The sequence below is a fragment of the Phyllostomus discolor genome, chromosome 5, assembly GCF_004126475.2.
Source record: "Phyllostomus discolor isolate MPI-MPIP mPhyDis1 chromosome 5, mPhyDis1.pri.v3, whole genome shotgun sequence".
Lineage (NCBI taxonomy): Eukaryota > Metazoa > Chordata > Mammalia > Chiroptera > Phyllostomidae > Phyllostomus > Phyllostomus discolor.
Window position 1 is genome coordinate 14,166,210 of NC_040907.2, and position 26,305 is coordinate 14,192,514.

The following is a 26,305-nucleotide window of genomic DNA, read 5'->3' on the forward strand; positions in this document are numbered from 1 at the left end:
GCACTTGGTGTCTGATGCTGGCTGGTAAGAGAAGGGAAGGCTCAAAAGGGCTGGGGTTATCAGGGAGGGCTTCATGGGGGAGGCTGTCCTGAAAATGCCAGCAGTTGAGAGCAAGGTCATCCCAGGTGGGAGGCAAAGTAAAACCAAAGATGCAGAGGCTGGAGTGCTCCCAAAGTGGGGAGTTGTGCCTGCACGGGCCAGAGAGAGTAGTGGGAGGTGAGGCCGTTGGGACGTCACACACAGTCCAGCCACAGCAGGGGCTTGAGCAGGAGCATAGCAGTGCGAGTATCCAGTCCTAGGAGGCAGCTCGGCCATCGGGTGGGGCCAGCATGCCTCGCAGCTGCCCCCTGCCCGGGAAGGAGGAGCCCCCCCGGAGAAACCCTCATGTATTCCAGGAGACCCCAGGCCCCGCTGTTTGGCTCTCCCTCCTCACTCACTGACGCAGATAATCCGAAGAGTCATTTCAGCTGCTCAGAACAGCAGGGTTGGAGTTCATGTTCCCTGATCCCGAACTCGGCTGCGTTTGACCGATCCCCACCCCGCGCCTCCAGGCCTCTCTGGGAGCTTCGGGGCCCGGACCAGAGCTGAGTAGATGCGGGCGGCAGCACGGGCTGGGTGGGCGGGCAGGCAGCGGACACGGCAGAGTCCCGCGGGGACAGAGCGGAGCCCTGGTGCAAGGAGGAGCTGCAGGCGGGTGGTGGCATACACACGGCTTAAGAACGCCGCCTCTGCCCCAGCTGCCCTGGCTCTGGTGGGATCACCAGGGCCAGGTTGGAAGGGTCTGGGGTCCCACCCTTTATGACAGCCTGTTATGCTGGGGAAACCCAGAGGGAAGTTAGGGGGCCACTCTGTGCACGCACACACACCGCCTGCTGGCCTTGACCCAGGCCCCCAGGAAATGGGTCCTGCCATAAAACAGCACAGCCAGTAGCCTCAAAGCTGGCCGGCCGGTCTTCCCTTCACGGAAACCAAGGTCAGTGTCGGCCCCAGGAAGTGGCTTGGCCTTGCTCTGTGGCACAGGAAAGCTCAGGGACATCTCTCTGGAGGCCAGTCGCAGGAGGTCGCGGCCGCGGGGATCACACTAATTGGTGGACACGTACCAAGCGTGAGGCCCTGAGTGTAGGGATCTCACAGGGGCTGCCTTCCCCGCTCCACGGGTGAGGAGCAGAGTCCCACCTCCCGGGATTTCTCAAAGCTGTGGCCGTCGCCCACCTGTATCAGAATCTCTCGTTCTTGTCCAGCCTGCAGGCTCACGGGCTGCTTCCCAACCCCCTGAGTCGGAGTCCCCAGGGTCAGGCCCCGCAGCCTCTGTCCTTAACAAGCTCTTGCAGGAGATCCCTCCAGACTGAAATCCTCTCCTCACTTTCCCCACGGTGACCTGTGCCCTGGCGTCTGCAGAGAGAGGGGCTGGCGTGGACGGGGATTAGGAGAAAGCAGGACTCCGTCAGATAAGACGCCCCAACTCAGACATGGATTAGGACCCGTGCAGTGGGGGGTGGGGCTGACCCTCAGGAATGTGTTCAGACTGAGCTGAGCTTTCAGGAAAATTGGAAAGACCCCCGGCCCCCGAGTCTGTCTGAGTTTAGCTTCCCAGCATGAAGGCTGCCTCAGGGAAGCTGATACAGCGAGAAAAGGCAAGAACCTAACATTGCAGAGCAGCCCTGCCGCTCACCCAGGGCCACCCTACAGAGACCCCAGGGCACCGGGGTCTGCTCACTCCACACCTGGCCAGGTGGGCCGGGCAAAGGCAGCCTGGGGCTTCCAGCTGGACCTGGAGCTTCACATGCCCCCCACCCACCCACCCCTTCCCCCAGCCCAGACTAAGACACGGGGCTCTCCCTAGGGGAGGGGAGGGAACAAAGGTCCTTGTCTCTACCGGGTCTAACAGCCCCAGTTAGAGGCGGGACACGGGAGCAGGGAGGGGGGAGGTCAGGGCCAGCACCACATGCACTGGGGACCCTGCTGAGACTGCAAGAGTCCCAGAATTCCAGCCGCCTGGGTGAAAGATCCCAAGGTTCTAAGATTGCAAAACCCCATAATTCTAAGATTCCTATGGCAGGATTCCGCGTTTTTAACATTCTATCCCCATATGAGTCCATGCTTCCAGACCCCAAGTCCCATGCTTCATTGTTGGCCCCCAAACCTGAGGACCCTGGCACAAAGAAAGAGCAGGAATGAGAGAGAGAGGGAGAGAGGAGAGAGAGGGAGAGAGGAGAGAGAGGGAGAGAGAGATGGTGAGGGCAAAAGCTGAAAAGAGCCCTGGCTGGCGTAGCTCAGTGGATTGAGCACAGGCTGCCAACCAAAGCATCACAGGTTCGATTCCCAGTCAGGGCACATGCCTGGGTTGCAGGCCATAACCCCCAGCAACCGCACATTGATGTTTCTCTCTCTCTCTCTCTCCCTCCCTTCCCTCTCTAAAAATAAATAGATAAAATCTTTTTTAAAAAGACTTTTAAAAAAAGCTGAAAACAAACACTGACAACGGCCCCATTGAACCGGAGTCAGAGGCGGACCCTGACAGGGGCCCCCTCCCGCCGTGCTGCAGTTCTCTGCCTGATGGAGCAGCTGCACTGCCCACACCTGGCTGTCCCAGCGGAGCAAAGCCCCACGCAGGCCAGGGTGCCCACTGGCTGTTGGGCTAAATAGCTCAGCTCAGGAGCCAAGTGGGGGCCCCACTGGCTAGGTCTGGGGTGGAACTCATCTGGAGTGGGACCCACCCCTGCTCCCTCCAAAGAGGAGGCCTCGGGCCAGGGACTTGCTGAAGAACCTGCCCAGGTGCACCGCCTTCCAGGGCAGAGCTGGTCTTCTTTTCTCTCTTTCTTTTTTTTTTTTTTTATTTTAACACCGAGCAACCACAGGGTCTTGCTGCAAACCCCAGAGCCAGGTGCCTTCCTGCTGGCACTCAGGGTGCAGCGTCAGGACCCACCGTACCGTCACTGCCCTGTTCCAAGGACACTTTAACCCTTCCTAGTTCGGGCCGCTGCCTGTGGGATCTGGGAGGCCAGCGGAGCAGGTGCCTGTGGATTGCTCCGGGCTCACCAATCAGCCAGTCTGCTCTCCCTCCCATGGGCAGGAACTCCGGTGGGCAGGGCACAGGAGGCCGGGCCTCTGAGGTCGGCCCAGGGTGGGTCGGCCGGGCAGGAGCCTCACTCACAGCTGGTCTTCTGGAGTGCAGAGAAGAGTGATGACTGGCTGGCCGGGCTCAGCCCCAAACCCTAACCATAGCTGCTCCTGCCTGAGTGCCAATGACAAGCCTGAAGCCACGCTTACCTTTCTGTACACAGTGTCTCACTCAACCCTCGCACAGCTCTGGGAGGCGGGTGTAGCTCGTGTGCCTGCTCCACAGACGAGGAAACCCAGGGGCGGGCGCGGGGCTTTCCCAGCCACACAGCCGGCGGGTGGTCTGCGCCCCCAGCACCTGCCTGCACAGTCACTGTGCTAAGCTGCTACCAGTGACCCCACTCAGCCCCGCTCTGCTGTCAGACACTTTCCCAGTCAAATCCCAGACCCCCAGGGGGCACTCTCTTTGGGGGTGTTTGGACATCCTAAGCTCCTAGAGCCACTGTGTGAGCCTCTGTCCCAGGCTGCCCCCACCCCCAGCCCAAGGTGTTGGCTCCAGCCTGGGCCATGCAGGCCAGAGCTCTCAACCTGGTGGGGGGTGGGGGGGTGGCGTTTGGCAGGTTTCACAGACCCCTGTTTCCTCCGGTCACAATCATGGGTTTTCCTGATAACGCTGGAGGATGGGGAGGCGATGCAGCCGTGGTCCCGCTGGCCATGGGTCAGACCTGCACCCCCACTGCTGTGACCAAGGAAATCTCACCAGCTGTGTCCACGGGCCCCTGGCCCTGTTACTCCAATGCCTTTGTAGGAGTATTTTTAGCAGAACCATTTTTTTTCCCAAAATAAATGTGAATTGTAAAAATTGTCACGTGGACTCACAAGGATTTTTCTGGTTTGGTTTGGCGTTTTTGCCGAGGCTCCCCAGGGAATGCATGGGGTCCCAGGAGGTCCCGGCGCGGCTGTGAAGCATGAGCAGGAGTGTTCCAGGGCTGAGGATGAGGCCAGGGCCAGGGCCAGGGCTGGGACTGGGGTTGGGGGTAAGGCTGGGGTGGGGATTTGGCCTGGGCTGAGGGGGGGCGTTGAGCTGGAGCAGTAACTCCCAAGGGATTTTGGGAGCCCCAAGGGTGATCAGAATGGTTTGAGTCTGAGCTCTGCTGTCAGGGGTCCTGGGACGTGAACACCAACTCTGTCGCTTGTTGGCCATGTCTCCGTGGAGAAGTCACATAACTGCTCTTGGTCTCATGTTCGTGTCTGTGAAATGGGGCAATAACATCTAACTCCTAGCACGTGGGCGAGGATTAAAGGAAATGAAGCCCATCGAGTGCGTAGCACACACAAGCGCTGGCTCCTGGGGGTTGGCTGGGAAGGGCCGGGGCCCACGTCTGCCACGCACTCGGCTGCGTTCTCCACCGGCAGGACAATGCCGGGCCCACCAGGGGATCTCAACACCTGTCTGTCAACACCTGTCTGTCTGTAAACCAAAGTGTCTGCCGGACCAGCTCTGCCCCAGACGCCCTGGTGGCTCAGCATGCAGAGTCCCGGGGCCACCAGCCACCCCCCGCCCCGCACCCACTGCTGACACCTCCTCCCCTTCCGGCCCCTGGATGGCACAATGGTAAAACTGGAGATTCTACAGCTGCTGCTGCTGCTGGTTCCAAGGCGGCAAGACATGAGCGGTGCCTGCCCCGGGCTCCCACCCCTGTCCACACACGCATGTGCATAAAGAGCCCCCTTTACCCCACACACACTCATTGGTGCCATCGGCCACACACAGACACACAGGCACGCACAAAGCCGTCAAATCCCACATGCCCACATATTCACACATACACACGCACACGTGGGTGCAGGCTCATGTTCAAGCTCACCCCACACTGATCCAACTACACACACACGCACACACACACCCCTGGGTCACATCTCAACCACAGATAACTCGCCCAGCACTCGCTTTCTGTCAGACGTGGTTCCGAGTGCTCTGTGCACCGTGTCCTGCTTCATCCTTTAAACGGAGCTTCCTGCGCTCTGTGTGGGGAAAGGCCAGGCCTGTGTTGGGGCAGGGGGGCTACTTCTAATGTCCAGTCTTCTGCACGTCCAGCCAGATCCAGGCAAGAGAGGGAGTCGAGGAACAGAAGGGCCAGGGTGTCAGGGGCATCACCCCACGTAGTTCCCTGAGGTCAAGAGTCCTGCTGGAGCGGCCGGGGGCCCTGACAACAAGCCAGGAGCTAAAACAGTCATGGCAGAGGGGGAGGGGCCCCTGAGTTAAAGGGAGGAGGTCTGAAGAGGACGCAACAAGGAGGGCAGGGGGAGGTCCCCCCAAAAGCCCGGGATTCAGGCATAGAGAGCATGACAGACCCTACCCTGCAAGACCTGCGTGAGAGTGAAACAGAGAACGGGGGGGGGGGGGGGGGGGGGGGGGGGCCGGCACGAGTGCCTGCGGACAGCCAGGCAGCCAGAAGGGCTCTGGGATCCTCCCTGTCCCGGTGGGAAGCAAGGGATGAAGGTTGAGCAACGCTCCCATCCATGGAGCCACTCTGCCCCCTGGAGGCAGGGGCTGGTAACAGGCCAGAGCTGAGCCCCAGGGAGGAAGCTGGGTGCCCCGGGGGCTGGTGGGGAGTGGTGAGGATTTGACTCCCTGCCTCCTGCTCGCCACCCCCGCCAGGGTCCAGGCCAGCGTGGGGACCTAGAGATGCAGTGATGGGGTGGGAAGCAGAGAAGGTTGCACCAAAGCTTATCCCATCTTCAGAACTCCCACTCCTGACATTAGTACCGTATTTTGCTGTGTATACTGCACACCCACGTTTTTGTGCACATTACACGTGGGATTATCATACCAATGGTGTGTAATCATTGTACCTGTGTATAATGTGCATCTTTATTTTTCCCTCAAAAATTTGGGCAAATAAGTGTGTGCTATACACAGCGAAATACGGAAATGCTGTGTCTCAGGCCAGGCATTTGGTCCCAGAATGTTCCCATAGTGAGAACTCAGGAACAGCCGATCTGGTTGAAATGAGGGACTAGGGAATTTTTCTGAAGATTGTAGTTCCCTAACCAGTGCGCTTGTCTTTGCTATTTTTTAAAGATTTTATTTACTTTTTTTATTTTTTAGAGAGGGTAAGGGAGAGGGAAAGAGAGGGAGAGAAACGCCAGTGTGTGGTTGCCTCCCCCATCCCCCCCCGCTGGGGACCTGGCCCGCAAACCAGGCATGTGCCCTGGCTGGGAATCGAACAGGCGATCCCTTGGTTCACAGGCCGGCACTCAGTCCACTATGACACACCAGCGGGGGAGTTTGTTGGGGGTGGTCTGGGGAAGGGGCACCACCACCGCACACATTTTGCCACGGAATGAGCACAGTCACCCAGAGATGGTTACTCCTAGGGGTGCAAGTGCTGCTGAGATTTTGTCGGCCGACTCCCCAGATGTGGTTCGTGAATGCTGGTTGACATTGTCGTTTGGGTTAAGGACTGAGATCAAAGTGAAGAAGTGAAGGTGTATGTTGGAACTTCACTCATTCCCCAGTGACACGAGTCACTTCTTTCCTGAATCAGATAATAGTTTCAAATACTGGAAGAGTATGTCCTCGATTTTGGGTGCTGTTCTCCATATCACACTTTTAAATTTAATCTACATTAACATGTTATCCAACACTCTCTTAGGTCTAGACAACCGACAAAAGGATAAATAAATCAAGCCTTTATTTGCCGTCACTGCCACTTGCCTTGGTGTAAATGCTCCCACCCAGGCCAGTTTCAAACCACCAACATGAGTCACCAACATGAGTCACCAGCTCAGGAAGAGCTGCTCAGTAATGCATCATTACAAAGTATTTCCAGAATTCAGATACGATAGATGTAAGTGATAAATAACCTTAAAACATGGATAATAACAAAACAGTTAAATAATCAGGGGCTGGCTAAGGTTGAGTCTGCTTTTAATACAATGTATGCTTTCATAAGTGTATACGATTTAATTTTCAATGATGGCATTTAACAACTGGTTCACAAAATCCCTGGAACTGTAGCTAGCTCTTGCCAGCCCGTGTGAACTGGCCGCAGCACAAGGGGGGGCTGCTACCCCATTTCACAAAGGTGGAGGCTGAGGCTCACAGAGGCCGGGTGTCTTAAGTGCCCAAGGTCAAGCTGAATGTGGCCTGGCTGGGGGAATGCCCAGGTATATTCTACTCTGAAACTGAGCTCTTTTGGCTCTTTCCTGGATGTTTGAACTGCACCTCAGAAAGCTCTGCCACCTTCTCTCCCTGTCTCTCCTGTGACACTGGAGCAGTTCAGTACCATCTACAGGTTCCTTCTTCTTCCCTCTCTTTCTTCAAAACCAACCCTGGGGCTGGACCCTTCCTCGCACTGTTCCAGGGACACCGAGCCCTGGAGTGAGCCTCTGAGGCTGAGGAAGGAGCCCCCTTGTAGTGGGGACAGTGAGTGATCCCAGCCCCGCCAGCACAGCACACACCCGGGTGACCTACCAGGTAAGCCCATCGTAGGCCCCACCCCCCGAGGCAACAAGGAGTGGTAGAAAGAGCCGCGGAATCCTGCAAGGCCAAGCCAGAACCTCACGGACCAACTTGTGACCTTGGGCAGGCCGGAGAAAAGTGAGGCTGTCATCCCTGCTCTCAGGATCACTCTGACAGCGGCCTGGACACTGCATGACCTCTCTCCTGATTTCCTTAAATGGTGGGATTCGGAGGATGCCGGGGTGCCTCTCACTTGCCCCCAATGCCTGGGATTCTGCCACCAAGGGTCTCACGTTGGGTTTTCAATCCCATCACTCCTGGAGAAATAGCTGAGAAACCCCGAGTGCTCTCAGGCGTGAGGCTGGCGGGCTTCCTCCCTGACCAAGGCCCAGCTGGGCTCGTCCCCTCTTCCCTCTCTTCGGCCTCTAGGCCAGAAGGGGCTGTGGCCCGACCACCCTGGCATGAGGTCTACAGCCGGAGGCCTTGGCCTGGGTCTTCCCTTTGTGGAGTCTTGATCTCCCCGGAAGGGAAATCCCAGCACCCTGCTTCCCCACGTTAGCTGCAGCGCCCTCTAGGTCATTCTGGGAGGCTGGAGGTTTACTGCAACAGCTCTCCCTGCGCCTGTCCCTGAGCTGTCCTAGCCCCCTCCCCGCTGCCCACAGTGACCGCTAACCCTAGGCCAGGGATTGGCTGGTGGAACTGTCAGAGGACGTGACCTTCACCCTGGCTCCGTCCCTATACTCCTATGTGGTGGAGGCACATTGCTTCCCCTCCCTGAGCCTCGTCCCTCCCACGAGCAGACACTTCTTGGCTGCATTCTCATGCCGGGCGCTGTGCCAGGCCCTGGGGCTACACCTGGGAGCAGGAGAGATGAAGCCCCTGCTTTCTTGAACTCTGCGGCGCTTATTTAAGCAAATAAAAGAAATAACAGCAGATCGCCCTCAGCGCTGGGAAAGAAACCAGTGGGTTTCCGTGGTGCCCTCAGGGAGGGCGGCAGGCTCCGAGAGAGTGGCAGGGGTGGCTTCTCTGGAGAGGGGAACGGGAGCTGGGGGCTACGGGATGAGAAGGAGGAGCCATGTGCGAGTCCGAGGAAACACAAACGCAGAGGAGCCTTGGACTCCTTAGCCTGGGAGGGAGCACTCCCTGGGCCTTCTTCAAACGCTGCTCCGCACGCCCTGAGTCCCAAGGAGGTGCCCAGGGGAGCTTCTTCCACAGGAGCCAAGGGTGGCACCTCCTCCAGAATCAGTCTGCTTTCAACTGTCTTAAAGATCAAATGTAGATTGTGAAACAAAATCACATAGCTGAAGGATAGTCGGAAACCGCTAGAAAAACTCATCTCACCCGCGACCCCATGCATAACAAACAGTTGGCAAACCAGCTGTGGTCCGGGGATCACACTTGCAGTAGCTCTGCCTCGCCCCACTTTGTCAGCTACCCGGTTTCTCTGTGAGACATCCCCATCGCCTCACTTTCCAAACCTGGGTTGGAAAGCTGGCAGGTGAGGCAGGGAAGGCCCCACACAAAGCCGGGGAATCACTGGGTCTTGAACACGGGCTTGCGCAGCAGCCGCAGCACCTGGTACGTGTTAAGGCCCGGCACGTCAAAGCCCGGGGACAGCCCGTGGCGGTCCAGCGGGTAGAAGTGGACGAGCTGCCCGTGTTGGGCCTCGAGGGAGAGCCAGGTGTCGCCAAGCGGCAACGCGCACGGGAACTCGCGGGCCACGTGCAGCTGGAAGACCCTGCCGCGCAGGTGGCGCAGCGCCAAGGTACGGAACGCTGGGGGCACCAGGGCCTCGACGCGGGGCCCGAACTGGCGCAGGCGCAGCTCGCCCGCCGGCCCGGTGCGCACCTCATAAAAGGTCAGGTTGGCGAAAGTGAAGTAGCCGGTGAAGGGGCGCGCGCTGGGTGGTGGGGCCGGGCTGCGCTCCGCCTCCCGGAGGACCCTCTCCATGGCCGGCAGGAGCACATCATAGGCCTGCGCCACCAGATCGGGTCCGGATGGCCGCGGGCCGGCCAGCAGCAGCACCAGGCCCAGGCGCAGCGGTGGCACCAGGGAGAAGGTAGCGGCGTAGCCGTCCAAGTCGCCGTCCTTGCGGACCACGCGGTAGCCCCTTTGCATATGGAACTCCCAAGGGGTGCCGGTCTCGTTGGCGAAGTAGGCGCCCGGGCAGGCCAGCAGCGGTGCTAGCAGTGTCTTGGCCGCGTCGGGCCCCAGAATCCGCCGGGGCCCGCTGCCCAGGAGCGCCATGGCCAGCTTGGCCAGGTCGGCAGGGGTGGAGTACATTTGGCCTGAGGGGCGATACCAACCCAGGTCGTAGAGCGGTGCCGGCCTCCCGCTGCCGTAGAAGCCCACCGCCAAGCGGGCGCGGATAGGAGGAGTGAGGTCGAAGCCTGTGTCTGCCATCCCCAGCGGCTCCAGCACATTCTCCAAGACCCAGCGCTGGTAGTCACCCTGGAGCGTGTGGGCTGCCAGGACGTGGGCCAGAAGCGAGAAGGCCAGGGTACTGTAATGGCACCTGGAATGGGAGGGGTGGAATGGATGCAGCCCAGGATGAACATCTCCAGACCCTAACTAGCCCCTTCCCACCTGCTCAAACAGTCTGAAATGCCACCAGAGTGTCCTTGGACTGGATCGGTCAGGAACCTGCCTCACTGCATCCCAGATGGTCAGACCCAGCAGAGAGACAGAGGTCACTAATTCTACACCCAAAAGAGGAAGGCCCAGAGGCGAGCAGAGACTTGCCCTGGGTCTCACTGCAGGTGGAGGGACAGCCTGGCTAGGCAATGCCCCTGGTAAAACAAATCTTGCTGGCTCTTTACACTTTAGTACGATTTACATTAGCAATGCAAAACTAGAGTCTTCGACTGTTCTGGGGGAGAGGGAGAATTCTAGCCGTCATGTAGCTCAAGGATAAGAAACCAGAGGCAGGATTCACCCCTCCCTTCTCCCCAGCCATGGCAGACACTGATAATCAATAAGATGCCTCTCTTCTTTTCTGGGGAAGGAGTAATTCCAGCATCCACACATCCCTTTAGACATTCCCGAACTCTAATGTGACCTCTCTTATTAATGTGGCCTCTCTGTTAAGAAGAGAGCCCTGGCTGGCGTAGCTCAGTGGATTGAGTGCGGGCTGTGAACCAAAGTGTTACAGGTTCGGTTCCCAGTCAGGCCACATACCTGGGTTGCAGGCCATGGCCCCCAGCAACCACACATTGATGTTTCTCTCTCTCTCTCTTTTTCCCTCCCTTCCCTCTCTAAAAATAAATAAAATCTTTAAAAAAATTTTTTTTAAATATTTCAAAAAAACAGACGAGGAAGGTGAGTTTCCAAGAGGCAAAGTGCCTCCTCCAAGGTCACAGTGGCAGGGCCAAAAGCCGGACTCCGGCCTGCAGGTGTCTAATCACACCTGAGTCCTTTCTTCCTCAGAAAGTGGCGCCTGAGGTGTAGCATTTGGAGAAGCAGAGGGGCAAGTCTGGAAACGGGCGTCACCCCCTCCCCAAGAAAAGGCCAGCAGGCCTGGAAGGGTGCCTCTGAGGCAGGGGCATGCCAGCTGCCCTCCGTCCAGCCCCTCTGCGCCCAGAGCTGGGCTTCTCTGTTCAGTGGCCACCCAGCTGTCCACTCCCTATCTCATCAATATTCCATTTATTTCCGTGATGGACTTGACAAAATCTGTATTTATCTTGTTCCTCTCTTCACTGATAGGAATGCTCACTGTTGACTCCCAAGAATGCAAATTCCATGAGGAGGGCCTGGTTGGATTGGTTCTCTGCTGCGTCTCAGTTTAGCACATTCTGGGCAGAGTGGGTGCTCAGTACATATTGAGCTCTGTACAACCACCATGGAAAACAGTGTGAAACTTCCTCAGGAAACTAAAAATGGATCTGCCTTTTGACCCAGCAATTCCACTGCTGGGACTATAACCTAAGAACCCTGAAACACCAATACAAAAGAACCTTTGCACCCCAATGTTCATAGCAGCACAATTTACAATGATAGCCAAGCGCTGGAAGCAACCTAGGTGCCCATCAGTAAATGAATAAATCAAAAAATTGTAGTACATTTACACAATGGAATTCTATGCAGCAGAAAGAAAGAAGGAGCTCCTGCCCTTTGCAACAGCGTGGATGGAGCTGGAAAGCATTATGCTAAGCGAAATAAGCCAGGCAGTGAAAGATAAATACCATATGATCTCACCTTTAACAGGAACCTAAACAACAAAATAAAGTAACAAGCAAAATATAGTCAAAGACACTGAAATAGAGGACAGGCTGACAGTGACCAGAGGGGAGAGAGGAGGGAATTTCAGGGGACAATGGGAAGGATTAACAGGAACAAATATAAAGGACACATGCACAAAAACTAGGCGGGGGGGAGGGGGTGGAAATGGGAGGGAGGTGGGGAGGGATGGGTTGGTGGGCTTTGATGGGAGTAAAGGACAGAAAAGTGTACTTGAACAATGATTCAAATAAAATTTAAAAAATAAATGTTGAGCTGATGAATGGAAAGAACTTGAGGTTCGAACAGAGCCCGCCTTGCTGCACCATCCCTCTCCGGGCCTCAGTCTTTCCAGCTGTGGCACAGGGGGCTGTATCCAGTGACCCCTGAGGTCTCTTCTGGCTCTGACCATCCAGGATGCGGGGATCAGTCTCTATGGGTGGGATGTGTCTCCGTGGGAGGTCCCTGACATCTGCAGAGTGCCAAGGCGCACTGCTCACCTGGTTCCCGGGTCTGCTACCAGCACGTCGTCCTTGAGCAGGCTCAGGGCCTCCTGGGTGCTGCCCCTCCACAGCAGCGAAGTGCCCCGGAGCCTTCTGGGCAGCCCTGGGGAGGAGCAGTGGTCAGACCTGCTGGGCCAGCTGAGGGTGGGGTGATGGGCCTTTGGGTGCACTCCCCCCCCAACCTCCCATGGGTTGAAAAGTAACAACAACAAAATCGTCTAAAAAACAAAAATAGTCCAGGACAGACTCAAACCCTGTTTGTGTTCACTGGGCAAGCCACTGAACCTCCCAAGCCCCAGTCCCCCATCCGTACTTTGAGTGAAATAATCTCTCTGACACAGGGATGATGTGAGGATTAGGTGAAATAAAATGCTTAGCATGGTACCCGGTCATAGTCATTGCTCAAAAAATAATTATCGGCAACCACAGAAGTTTGATTCCATACAATTCTTGAGATCAGTGGCCAAACAGCTTTGTGGAACTGGCTCTGCTAACCACTTGGGCTTTTCTGCGTATTAGATGTGACAAATATTGGAAGGATCACAGGATCGGGGTTCTTTCCATCCATCCACTCAGCAATACATTGATTTCAAGCCTGCGTTTTGTGCCGGGGACTGTCCTGGGTACCCGGGATCTGGTAGTGAACCAAGTCTCTGCCCATGTGGAGTTTGCATTCTAGTGAAGGGGATGGACAACAAACTGATAAATAGTTGTGCTGTGGAGAAAAATAATTTGCCCAGAGGAAGGCCTTGCAGAGGTGACCCTTGAGAAGGCAGAGAGAATAGCAAGTGCAAAGGTCCTGAGGCAGGGGTGTCCTGGCACGTTTGAGGAATAATAGCATGCAACAGCCGGTGTGGCTGGAGAGGAGTGAGATGGGGGAGACTTTGGAAGTGAGAGAGATTGAGGGTGTGGGCACCCGATCCTACAGGGTGCTACAGGCTACCGGAAGGACCTGGCTTCTTCCCTGGGTGGGATGGGGCCACTGCAGGGGGTGTGGGCAGAGGAATGATGTAATCCGACATATATGTTGTCAAGGTCACTCCAGCAGTGGCAGAAGCAGGGAAGCCTGTTAGCACACTGTTAGCAGAAGACCTGTTAGCCTTCTACACATTGGAAAAGTCCATGTGTAGATGGTGGTGGCTCAGACTCGGGTGCTAGCAGTGGAGGTGGTGAGGAGTGGGCGGATTCTGGACATATCTGAGAGTGGGTCCAATGGAATTTGCCCCCCGAGAGGGTGTGGGGGTGTGGGGGTAAGAGCTATCAGGATGACTCCAAGGCTTTTGGTCTGAGTAACTGAGGGGTGGAGTCCCAAGTCCTGGATTTAAGTTCTGACTGTGGCATTTCATGCTGTGTGACCCCAGACCATGTGCTTTACCTCTCTGAGCCTCTGTTTGCTCATCTTTAAGTGGACTGAAGCACCTGCAGTGGTTTTCCTCTGAGGTGTTGCAAGACTTAATTCAGAGAATGGATAAAAAGCTCCAAAAATGGAAAAGAAGCTCTAGATTAGGACAAGGGTCAATCGTAAAAGACACTGGGGGCCTAGAACGGAGTTACTTCAGCTGCTATATGCTCATCTGGCCCCTTTGGGCTAAGAGGAGACATGACCAAACATTTAGGAGCCCTGGGCTGGGTTCCCTGGGTATATGAAGAACAATTCACAACACGCCCCTAGAGGGAGCCCTGGAGTCAGATTAAAAATAGGATGGATTTAATAATAGGAGGCTCACTGAGTTGAAACCTAAGAGTCCCTCACCTGTGGGGCCCCTTCCAAGACCTGTCTCTAGTTCTGAATTTATAACACTGTATTCTTAAAGGGGACCCCAAAATTATATTCACATCAGGGCCCACTAAACCTTGGTCTACCCCTGGCCACAATAACCAGAGCTACATTGACAAGTGCCTGCTGTGTGCCAGGCACGCTGCTAAACGCTCTACACTCGTTAGCTCATTTAACCCCCCGGAGTAGCCTGAACTCCCGTCATTTCCCAGCGGACAAAAACGGGGCTCAGGGAATTTAAGTGACCAGCTCGAGGACACACAGCTAGGAGGAACTCCAGTACTCGGGCCCTTCACGACCAGGCTAGCCTCCTCCAAGGGCTGATCCCGTCCTGCCTGGGCTGCCTCAGGGGACCCCCGCCCCCCACTGAGCACCAGCCACGTTCACCGGCTGAGATGCAGGCCTGAGCTCACTTTGTAAAGTGACGGATGGTGGGCACTCTCGAAGAACTCCTGCCCTTCGGGGTGATAGATTGGTGACTGCGAATATGAGCAATAAGGGGTATTTGGGGGGGGCATGGTGCCCGCCTTCTCCCCCTTGGCTGGATCATCCACTGTGCAGCTCAGCCTTGTGACCACCCCCATACACCCCTGCTTTAAGCCCACCCTCCTCAGTCACAGGTGGCAGATGGCCACGTGGGCCAGCGGAGGGCGCTTCGGAAGCTTCTGGAGCTACGCCGCAGCATCTAGCCTGTTTTGGTCCAGTGCTACCCAGTACCCCGGCCAGCTCCTGCCCTCCTTTTACATCACTTCATCTTGGCTTATTGCATCACCACTATTATTACGATCACCATGGAATTTACTTTTAACAAGTAATTCATTGACATTACCCAAACTTCAACAGACACCAAAGGATACACGATGAAGAAATTCTCTCCTACCCTGTCCCCAGCCACCCAGCTCCCCTCCCTGGATGCAACCCATTGTACCAACTGCTTTAGTTCACTTCCAAAGACACACACGTGTGTGTGTGTGTGTGTGTGCATGCACACATACACATGCACTATGTATATGCATTCATGTGTATGTATACATGTATATATTATTTATATACATGATAGTCTACCACATATGCTATGAGCTTTTTTCCCCACTTAACATTATAGCTTACTCTTATCTCAACACATAAAGAGCATGGTTACCTTTTCTTAAAGCTACAGAGTATTTGATTGTAGCATGTAACTGTGGCATATCTTGTTAATTCATTCCCCTGTTTATAGACCTTTAGGTTGTGTCACTCTTTCACTGTCACAGCACTGCAGTGAATAGCGACACTCACACCTCCTCGCTGCATGTGTGAGCACATCTGCAAATGTCCTAGAAGCGTGGTTTCCGAGTCGAAGGCCATGTGCATCTCTAACTGTGACAGAGGTGACCGAGCGCCCTCCCCACAGGCTGCGCCAGCTGAAATGCCCACCACTACTGTATTTCGTCGCAACCCACCAACTCCACCCGCCCAGCGTTTGGGCCTTTGCCAGTCTGAAAGGGGGAAGATGTCGCTCAGCAGTCTTCATGTGCATTAATTTTGTTATGAATGAGGTTGAGCATCTTTTAATATTTTTTTAGTATTCTTAAGGGCCGTTTGTGGTCCCTTTTCTCTGAACTGTCTATTCTGTTCCCATCCTTTACCCATTTTTCTATTGGGTTGTTGGTCTCTGTATTGATTTGTGGGTGTTCTTTATATATTAAGGGAAATTAGGTCTTCATTAGAGAATCGTCTACAAATATTGACTTGTTGACTTGTCCTTGATCTAGTAACTAGATCTTGACATGTCAACTTGCTTTTGACCTACCAACTGATCTTGGTTTGTCCGCTTTGTCTAAAGTCCCAGGCTTCACGTCAGCTTTTGCCTCCCTGGCTCTTCCCACCCCCAGCCCACTGCCCAGGGAGGGTGAGAGGGAGCTCTGGCCAGTGCAGGAAGCAGAGCAGGGAGTGGGCCTCGCCTGGCTGCATGAGAATCTGCTCATCAGTTCCCCCACCTGAAATCTTTGGGGCCAAGCAAGGTGAGTTCAGAACCACTCACCTGAGAGCTGGCTGGCCATCCTTCGGAGGGTGACAGGCGAAGGCCTTGGGGCTGGGCCCCCCTCCTCCAGCCCATCCATCGGTCTCCCTTGTTGGGGGGCTGAGGCCGCGCCCAGAGGGTTGTTGATGGTGAAGGCGCTGGCATATCGCTCCAGGGGGTCATCGAGAGAGGCCACAATGCCCTCCTCCCACAGGCGGTACAGCATAAGGACCGGAAAGATCTTGGAGACACTGGAGATCCTGGACAGTGTTGGGGGCACAGGGCACATCCGGTTGGCCCCACAACCCATCTCTCCCCTGCACCCCAGCCCCTAACTTTCTAGCCTTCTAGGAAAGCACCGAGTCCACCTTATTCAGCAGCTCAGCTGGAAATTCATCAGCCCCTGTAGAGCTGGCTTTGACATGCTGCAGAATATACCAGGGGCAGCGGGGCTGGGCTGGGCCAGGCTGGATGGAGACTCCAGCCTAGACTGTCCAATCTTTTGGCATCTCTGGGCACACTGGAAGAAGAGCCATACGTGTCTTGGGCCACACATTAAGTGCACGAACATTAATGAAAACTGATGAGCAAGAGAAAGGTTTTAAGTAAATTTATGATTTGGTGTTGGGCCACATCCATAGCAATGCAGGGCCGCATGCAGCCCACAGGCTGTGGGTGGGACGCCCCTGTGGCATCTGCCCTGGGGCAGGCCCTCGCCCAGGCCTTCCCACCGCCTCTCACCGGCTGAGTGGTCTTAGGCCAGTACCAGACTTTCTGAGACTCAGTGTCCTTGTCCGCTTCACAGGTGGTAGAAAGGATGGAACAACACTGTGCAATCAAGGGCCCAGGACTGGTTACAACTCCATTGTGGCACGTGGAGGTGAGGCGGGGGATGGGACACAAGGGAGCCCCTTGCAGTTAGGGAGGTTCGGGACTCAGCGCTCTCCAGAAGGGACTCCTTCCTGACCTGCTGTCCCTGGGGTCCCCCCTGGACCTCAGTCTCCTCATCTATTAAATCGTCAGGACTTTATAAAGGGCCCCCACACCTTGGAGGCACCCCCCCAAGTCATGACTCTCTTGAGTCCCCCTACCTCCTAGGTCTCCCATCCCTCACCCCCTCCCCAGGACCCTGGAGGTCGCCCAGCTGACCGGTACATGGTGGACTCATTGGGGGGCCCGGAAGCCGGGTCTGAGCCGTTCTTCCTCCCAAAGTTCCCAGTCCAGAGCACGGTGTCGCTGTGGATGACAACTGCCGACATGGCAGCCAGCCCTGGGGCAGACAGCGCCCCACGCAGGGTCCCGTCCACCTTGCAGGAGAAGAGCAGGGGGCTCGGAGTGTGGGTGCAGGGACACACCCCGCCTGTCGTCTGCACACCCGGCCCGTTCCCGCACCACACCCTGCCCACAGCACCCCTGCCTGGCTCCCCTCCATGCTCCCCTCACCCAGTGAGCCTCCAGACCTGGGGTCCCCAAACCATGCCCCTGCGGTGGGCCGCGCCCTGGCTGCAGGCGTGAGGTTTCATGACTAGAATGCGTTTCCTATGTGGGGCTTCCTCGTGAGGTTTTTGTTCAAAGAAACATTTCCTTGGCAGAACATGAAAGAAAGGAGCAGACAAAAGCACCGATCTGGTCAAATCCTTCCTTGTCTGGTGCCCTAGAAAACCTCCAACAGGCCTAGTGTGACCCCCCAGTGCTGGCGAAGTCACTGCTTCTAGAAGGCCCCTAAGTGCTCCCCAAACACTGATTGAAAATACCCCCTTCTTCCCAGCGATGGCGTGCATCGGTGGTGACAACAGCTCACACGTACCGGCATTTAGAAGGTTCCAGGCCCGGTATAAAGTGATTCTCATGTCTCAGTCCTCATCATAAGTCCGTGCTAATTTCTCCCCATTTGACAGATGAGAAGACCGAGTCTGTGAGGTATACGAAGTGACTTGCCCAAGAGACTAATGGCTGGTGGAGTCAGAGTTAGAGCCCCATGCTAACTGCAGCCCCAGTCCTGAATGGACGGCCTGACTGGCCGGCCGAGGGGTCTCCCTGTCCCGAGTGGAGCTCTGCCCACCCGTAGCCTCCACCCCTGCACTAGCTGTGCCTCTGAATCTCAGTCTGTGGCTCTACACACAGTGACTCACGAGGGGTTCACACACACAGGTGAGCACATACCAGGTGCTCACCAGAAGGCAGCCACGGTTACTGTCGTTGCTTTTTCTTTCCTGATTGTGACCACCCCACCACCAGGGACCCTTCAGTGCCCTTCCCTTCACAACAGCTGTTCACGCATCTGCAGACGGCAACGGTGTCTCTCTGCCTTGGCCTGCGCCTTCTCTTGTGTGGAGGCACTAGCCTCCTTCCCTCCAGCTGTTCCCTGGTTGACAGTTTCAAGTTCCCCCACCCCACTGCTGCTCATTCTCTTCGGATCATCTCCTTGGGTGAGTGCCCCAAGTGGCTGGGGCCTGACTGGCACAGACCGGAGCTAGCAGACAGCGCCCTCTACTGTTGGGCCATCCTCAGCAGTACGTGTCAGGTTGTGCGTGTGTCGGGGGAGGGGGGCATTAGTTATTTTCCAGTGGCCTCTGTGACATGGGCTCTGTCATCCTCTCCAATCTCATCCTTCTCCCCACTCCACCTACGGCCCCGCCCCCAGACTGAATGTCCTTGTGGTTCTCTCTACGTGCCTTGTACTGACTCTGCCCTCTCTGGGTCTGGGCACGTGCTGTTCCCTGTATCTGGAGCACGCCCTTCCCCCCCCCCCCTCCCCGAGCTCGCTTACTGTCCACATGCACATCCCCTGGGTGTCTCCTGTTCACACCTCAGCCTACACACCACTCCCTCCAGAAGCCTTCCCGGACCCCAAGGGCAGCTCCTCTGTGCCCCACCGCCCCCCAAGCCTTCTCTGTCCTCACTCTTACCCTGTGTTATGAATGTTTAGTGTCTCGACTGTCCCCTCACTCCCAGACTGGTAGCTTCTTCTTAAGAACAGGATAGAATCTCCTTGTCACGTCCCTGGTGTCTAGCCTAGAGTCAGCGCGTGCTCAAAAATTACATTATGAGCCCTGGCTGGTGTAGCTCAGTGGATTGAGTGTGGCTGCAAACCAAAGGGTCACTAGTTCGATTCCCAGTCAGGGTACATGCCTGGGTTGCAGGCCAGGTTCCTAGTGGGGACCACATGAGAGGCAACCACACAATGATGTTTCTCTCCCTTTCTTTCTCTTTCCCTTCTCTTCTCTCTAAAAATAAATTAAAATCTAAAAAAAATTTCTTTTAAATTACATGATGAGTGAGTGAATGAACGCCACTCCCAGCACAGAGCAGGTGCCCCCGCTTTATCGCCCAGGCCTTGCACACCCCCCTGGGTCAGGATCACTGACCTTTTCCAGGGCCTCCTTCAGCACGGGGAGTGGGTGGGCCAGGCGCACAGGCTCAGGGTGCTGGGGACACATCCTCACAGGGGCAGAGGTCGCTTCTAGTCCCAAGGAACCTGCCAGGGGCATCACATGGTGAAAAGGGGACAGAGATCAGGACAGGAGCCCAGCGGTCATCCTGGTGGAGGTGGGAAGGTGGCAGCTAAGGCCAGAGCCACACCCTCCCAGCTGGCAACAGCCTCACCAGGAGACGCCAGGGGACAGAGACCAGCCGTGGGCGTCACGGGGCAAAGAGCAGAGCGTGCCTAGAGAAGGGGTGGCTCCACACGTGCCAGCGGCTGCCTGACCTTCGAGACACCAATTGGGCCGCAGTTCCCAGTGGCAGCCCTTCTCTCGGGCACGACCAGCTCCCTCCTCCCACGAGATCAGCAGACCCAGACAAGTCCCAGCTGCTCGGGGCAGGCTCCACCCGTGTGTCTGCCTGCCTCCCCTTGTCCGGTTCTGACTGTGCGTTTGGGTGGACAAGTGGACTCGGGGCCCCACGTAGGCTCCAGGCACGAACTCCAAGGGGCATTTCAGTCCATCACCAGAGCCATGCCTCTGGGCGTGGGGAACTCGAGTCTCACTCTGCTATGACCTGACTGTGTGGCTGCCTCGGAACCTTGGGGGAGGAGGTTTGGGCCTTGGCAGGGCAGGATTCAGGCTGAGGGATGGTCCCCACGGCCCCCAGGCGTCCCCCCACCCTCTAAGGAGGCTGCACCCTTTTCAGATCCTTCCTGAGACTGCCCAGCGCTGAGACAAGGCTGGAGATTCACTGTGGCCATGAATTCCTTCAGCTCCTCGAACTTGGACTCTGGCTGGCTCTGTGACTTGCTTTGGCCAAAAGAATGAGGCGGAATTGACCATTGATCCTGGGCCTTCCAAAATTAGGTCCTAATGGTCCTTTGCTCCCTGAGAATATCGCCCTCTCCTGGACAAGCCTGGAAGAGCAGCCTGGAGAACCAGAGTCCGCAGGGAAGGCCAGACCCAGCTCTCCCAGCCGACTTGCCGGCTGCATGGGAGAGAGTTCAGGTTAGACCAGCAGCAGAACTCCCAGCCAGCCCACAGACTCCTGGGAAAGAATAAATCACTTTGTCTGGAGGAGGCATTGGGATCCTCATTTTGTGCACAAGGACATAAAGGGAGAGAGATCCCGTGGCTGGTCCACAGACGCACAGAGTTTCCGTCTCGGTGGAGATCATGGGAGTCCCCTAAACCCCGGATCAGGAGTGGCAGCTCGAAGCCCACAAGGGCCACGTGGGTGGGAGGAACCCAAGGGTGTCGCTGCACTCACCGGCCTTCAGCTTGGGGAGGTGGTACTGCCACAGGAAGCAGCCCGTCATGAGCACGGAGAGCAGGAAGAAGAAGCTGCAGGAGGCCGGGAGGAGCCACTTCCTTCTCACTTTCAGCTGGCCGAGCCGCCAACGGGCCTGGAAGGAGGACGACACAGGGCCCGGCCCCACGGGGGTCAGCCAGGGGGAAGAGAGAGAGGGACTCCTACCCCGGCCCTCCTGTGCCTCAGGTCCACCCAGGCATCGTGGAAGTCCACAGCTGGGAGTGATTTCACACCCACGAAACCGAGGTCCTTCCCAGTGTGACCCGTTCAACAGCTGGGCCGTGCGTGTAGCTGTGCACCTCCGGGCCCCCGCAGAGCCTGCTCCTTCTGCAGGGCCGGCTCTCTCTGTTCTACGTGCTCGGTGATCTGTCTCAGCCACCTGAAACGCACCCCTCCGTGAAACCTTCCGCCGCTCTCCTCACTCAGGTCCCCTGCAAGGCCCTCGGGAAAAGCCTCCATTGTGGGGCAGATCCCACCTCTCTGTCGTAGAACAGTTTGGTCAGCGGCTGCCAACCGGTCTACCTGACCGAGGCTGCGCTCCCCAAGGGTGGGGGGGGGGGTTGCTTCCTCGCTGTCCTTCTCTCCTCCGTGGCCTGTGGTTTGTCCTGGGTGGTTTTGTTCCCGGTGGCATTCCCAGCGCCTAGAGCGCTCCCTGGCACATCACAGGCCGTAGCGAATATTTGTTGAGTGAGTGGGTGGAGGAAGATAAAACATTCTCGGCAGAGTTGAAACCTTCTGTGCCACCCTTTGCGATTTCACCCTCCTGCCCATCCCCCCAAACGAAACCCCCGTGCTGATCTTGGTGCTTTATCGTCACACACACTTTCATTCCTGGGCTGTGTTTGTGCATCCACAGAGAGCACGTGGTACCCTTCCGCACGTCTTAAAACTCATATAAGTGACACCCTGCTGTATTATCCTCCTGCAGCTTGCTCCCCCCGCCCAATTTGATATGTGTAGTTCGGGGTTATTCATTTCAGTTTCTGTGGAGTATGCTGTTGTGTGAATATACTTCATTATGCAACAGAGCACGGAGCTGGGCCAGGCTGCCTTAAAAACGTGAGTATTTTATTCATTCGAGGCTGCGTCACTGTGCCCAGGAGCGGCGTTTCTGGGCAGGAACATGTGGCCATCCTCAGCTTAACCGGATTCTCCCCAGTGCCCTCCAGGCGTGCTCCAGTCCACAGTCCCACCGCCTGTGGTTCTCATCGCTACTTTTAACTTGTCTTTTTCTGGATTGCTCAGAAGGTGGAAACCCCTTTTCATGTGTTTATTGTAGATATTTGTGTTTGCCTTTCTGTGAGTGGATTGTTTTTATCCATTGCCTGTTTTTTTTTCTATTCCATTTTCCTCACTTGGAGCTCTGTGTCAGTTTTAGGTGCCCTTGCTTACGGCTGGCCTCGTCATGGTGCGTTTGTGGTGACTTCTGTTCATTGTCCACAGAGAGGCAGAACAGTGTCGTGGAGAACCTGTGGCCAGGCTGCCTGATTTTGAATCTTAGCTCAGCCCCTTCCTGGCTGTGTGACCTTAAGAAAGGGATTTAACCTCTCTGCTCCTGAGTCCTCACCTGTGAAATGGATATACCAACAGCGTTTGCCTCACAAATGTGCAAGGATCGAGTGAATGTGTACAGAGGGCATCTCGTCTGGCACGTGGTGAGCCCTGTCAGCCGTTACTGTCGAATGGAGGGCTTCGGTGTGGGCTTTGGTTGCTGCCAATCACATTTATCCGCTCTGTCTTTTTTGTCTGCTGTGTGTGTGTGTGTTTGCTGAGTGTGCCTCGGAAATCCTTTTTGCAGAGGTCTTAAATATAGATTTCTATACTTTCACACAACAATATTTCTGGTTGCGGTGTGAGGAAGGGATCTCACTTTTTTCACACGGATAATCAGTCGTTTCGGCACCACTGGTTAAACGCCCCAGCCCGCCCCCTCCGGGTCCTGGGCCGTCTCTGAAACGTGCTAGTGTCTGCGTGCACTGACGCCTGCTTCCCAGGCTCCGCTCCCTGCAGCCTCACTGAGTTTCCGTCCCGTCCTCCACTCTCTTCCATGATGAGGGTCCTTCCTGTCCTACATGCCAATGCCGCCCCAGAGGGAACCGTCTGACCGGAGAGGCTGTCTGTGACCTGATGCTGACCAGTGAGTGCCACGGACCCCTTCCTGCCCCGGCTCCTCCCCCTTGCGTCCCTGAGCTCCCACGCCCTGCATTGTTCTCCTCTGGGCCTCTGCACCTGCCGTTCCCCCTGGCTGGCCTTTCCCCTCAACAAACTTGTTCCTCCCTCCAAACCCACGGGCAACTGGGAAGACTTCTCATTCTCCCCCAGGCAGACCCGAGGTCCTCTCCTCTCTGTGCACACCCCATTACTGCATTGTAATAGTAACCTGCCCTGGTTTCTCCTGGCTTCTTTGCCTGGCTCCCAACCAGGTGGCAAGTGTCCCTAACGCCAGGGTCATGCCTTCTTGGCTTCTCTGCCCACAAAACCTGACACCCCACCTGACACTGGCAGGTGCTCAGGAAGTGCATTTTGAACTTGCCCTGCAAGTTGAAAGACTTGGGTTCAAATCTCAGCCCCACTCCCTGATTCAGTTGTACCTCTGGACGAGCCCCACCCCCTCTTGGGGACTCCATTTCTTCAACTGCTGGAGAGAGCGGGGCTGTTTGTAAAGAGTTTACTTTTACACCTGGAAATCTCATTCGACCTCGTAAGCATCTTCCAGCTGTAGAGTCTGGGGTTTACACTGAAGCCATTCTTTATTTATAATTTTCAAAGACTGGAAACAACCCAAATGTCTTTCAACTGGTGAATGCATTGACAACCTATGGTATATCCATACGATGGAATACTACTCGGCAAAGTAAAAGAACAAACCACCAGTATATGCAGTGATGTGGCTGGATTGCAGATACATTGTGCTAAGTGAAATAGCCAGACTCAAAAGGCTACAGACTGTTATCCTTCCACTTTCATAACACTCTGGAAAAGACAAAACCGTGGGGTCAGAAAACAGCCCAGTGGCTGCCCGGAGTAGAGATGGGGTAGACTGCAAGAGGCAGAAGGGGGTGGGGAGGTGATGGAAATGTTCTATATGTTTCTTTTTTAAAGAATTTATCTACCTATATTTTAGAAAGAGGGGGAGAAAGGGAGAAAGAGAGGGAGAGAAACATCGATGTGTGGTTGCTTCTCACGTGCCCCCCACTGGGGACCTGGCCTGCAACCCAGGCCTGTGCCCTGACTGGGAAACGAACCGGCGACCCTTTGGTCCACAGGCTGGTACTCAGTCCACTGAGCCACACCAGCCAGGGCCAATGCTCTGTATCTTGATATGGTGGTGGTTGTAGGACTGTATGTAGTTGTCAAAATGCGTAGAGCTGTACACCAAAACGAATGGATTTTGTTGCATGTAAACTATACCCCAGTTTTGTTTTGTTTTGTTTTGTTTTGTTTTGTTTTAATGAAGCCGTTAAAGATCCCAAGAACCTGCAGATGTCTCTCCCTGGGTGTCGGAGCAGTGAGTGGGGCTCTCACATGGCGGCAGGTCTGTGCAGAAGGGAAGTGTGAACGTGCTGCCCTTTGAGCGTGAGCACAGGGCCCGGGGCAGGGCCAGGGGGACGCCCTGGCGCGCAGCCTGCCTATCTCCCTGACCAGGCACCTGCGGCACAGCCTTCCTGGGTGAAGAATGAAGTGCAGGCAGTAAATGACTTGCCAAGGCCATGGAGAGCAGGTGACGGAGCTGGGGGTCGAGCTCCGTGCTGTGCACCCCCTGCCCTCTGCGTGTGGCGGGGGTCTCTGCACCCCCATCTTTTAGCTCCCCTCTGGGGCCCAGCTCACCTCACACATCCACCTCCAGTCTCAGGATTTATTCCAACAGCCCTTATGGCGCAGCCAGTATGTAACCACTAAGCTGCTCACCAGCTGCTCACATTTTGACTTAACCACAGCCACTAGGAGTCTCTCCCCTCTACCTTTCCAGCTAGAAAACGCTGGCAGCGGGAGGGCCCCAGGAAGAGCCAGGCTCTCCCAAAGCCCACCCTGACCACAGCTCCCCCAGCTCCTCCCAGGGGTTGCTCTCCAGCCCACAGACCCCCCCCACTTCCTCCCTCCTTCTCACCGCTCACCCTGGGACAGCCCTCCTGGGCCAGGCACACATTCAGAAGCAACCCCCAAGGGCAAGCTGTGTGCTGGGCACAGTGCTACGTACGCCCTGAGGCTCCGTGCCGGTGGCCAACACCTGTCTCCCATGGGGCCCGCAGGACAGCGGAACGGTCCGACGCAGGTCTCCGGTCCCAGGCGAAGCAAGACCGGTTCCTTGTTCTGCCCTTACTAGCTTTGGACAAATGACTTCGCTTCTTTGAGTCCCGGTTTCCTCACCTGCATAGTGCGAATGACCTTTGTCCCTACACCCCATAGAATTTAGGTAAGGGCAAGTGAGGTGGCGCATGCGAAGCCCCTAGGAAGCTGCTCACCAGTGGGCAGCCAGTGCCGACACTAATTTCTCTGGAAGACAGAGGTAAGCAGGTCACGGGCACAGAGCTGGGAGGGCGGGGAGCTGGGGATGAGTCGTGGCCGCTCCAGTCAGAGGCCTGGAGATGTGAAACGGGAGAGAAGCGGTTTCTGGCTGGTTCTGAGAGTTCAGCGAGTTAATGCACAGAAAACCCTCGAGCCGTCCAGGCCAGTGGTACGCACTCCAGAAAGGATGGGATGGGGGCAGGGTGCCAAGGGGTGGTCTAGGCTAAACATTCACAGCCAGACTGTGCGGGACCGCGCCTCACCTGGCTCCTCATTCTCTCCGAGGTGCGCAGGATTCCAGCTCGTTGACGGCCAAGTCCACAGCCCAGGAGACGCTGGGGTGGGAAATTCAGGTACAGGTGCGAAAGCAAAGAGAGATCTCAGGGGCAGCGCTCTGCAAAGAGAGGAAGGGGACAGGGAAATGCTGGGAGGAGAGGGAGGCGAGGCACCCCCTCCCCTTCGTGGAGCTCCGCCTCGAAGCCCAGGGGGAAGCCGGCTCAGAAAACCTGCAAGGGTGTCCACCTGTCTGGGTCTGCCCAGGTCTGTCCTGCCTTAAGCACTGAACATCCCAAATTCTGCCTCCCAACTGAGAGAGCTGGTCACGCTGTCGGCCCCCCAGGGTGCTTAGCCCCCCAACTCACCATCTACTGGAAGGCTCAGGAGAGACAGGGCAATGCAGGCCCGGCTGCGGCTGGCCTGTGCCTCTCAGACCCCTGAGTTCCAGGGGGCAGGGCTGGCTTCCCGCGCTCTGAGGCGCAGGCTCCTCCCAGGCTCTCAGGGGCTGGCAGATGTGGCGCCTGATTCCCCCAGCACTAAGCCCTCTGTGCCGTCCACCACAGGATGGGGATTAGTTCCTGGGGTCCCCAGGCAGCGGGGAGGGAGGAACATCTGTCAGGGAGACTGGACAGCACCGCGTGACCCAAGAGGCTCCAGGCTGGTGAACAAAGGAACAGTCTCCCCAAAAAGAGTCTTTGCCAAGCCCAATATAAAGAGATCTTGGGGGGACGGCCAGCGAGCAACCCACCCACAGGCCCCCG

General features: G+C 56.2%; 1 protein-coding gene across 2 annotated transcripts; it reads right to left on the bottom strand.

Moving 5' to 3' along the window:
- Nucleotides 1–6,741: 6,741 nt before the first annotated feature.
- Nucleotides 6,742–26,069, bottom strand: LACTBL1 (lactamase beta like 1). 2 transcript variants are annotated; one of them, XM_036025509.1, is made up of 8 exons: nt 25,910–26,069; nt 25,532–25,603; nt 20,721–20,856; nt 19,394–19,503; nt 17,175–17,332; nt 16,047–16,285; nt 12,244–12,349; nt 6,742–10,043 (listed from the first exon to the last, which is right to left on the bottom strand). In XM_036025509.1, exons 1-8 carry the CDS (start codon nt 25,910–25,912, stop codon nt 9,062–9,064), a joined length of 1,806 nt encoding a protein of 601 aa, XP_035881402.1. In that variant the 5' UTR covers nt 25,913–26,069; the 3' UTR covers nt 6,742–9,061. The 2 variants fall into 2 exon arrangements, with proteins under 2 accessions (XP_035881402.1, XP_028369883.2); XM_028514082.2 differs by having other exon boundaries at nt 25,532–25,662.
- Between the last annotated feature and the right edge of the window lie 236 nt (nt 26,070–26,305).

Excerpts from the sequence above, each read along its gene's own strand:
- LACTBL1 (XM_036025509.1), bottom strand. Across the intron at positions 12,350-16,046 it reads GATGGCCAGCCAGCTCTCAG|GGCTGCCCAGAAGGCTCCGG; the intron begins GTGAGTGGTTCT and ends GCTCCTCCCCAG. Across the intron at positions 10,044-12,243 it reads GTAGCAGACCCGGGAACCAG|GTGCCATTACAGTACCCTGG; the intron begins GTGAGCAGTGCG and ends CTCCCATTCCAG.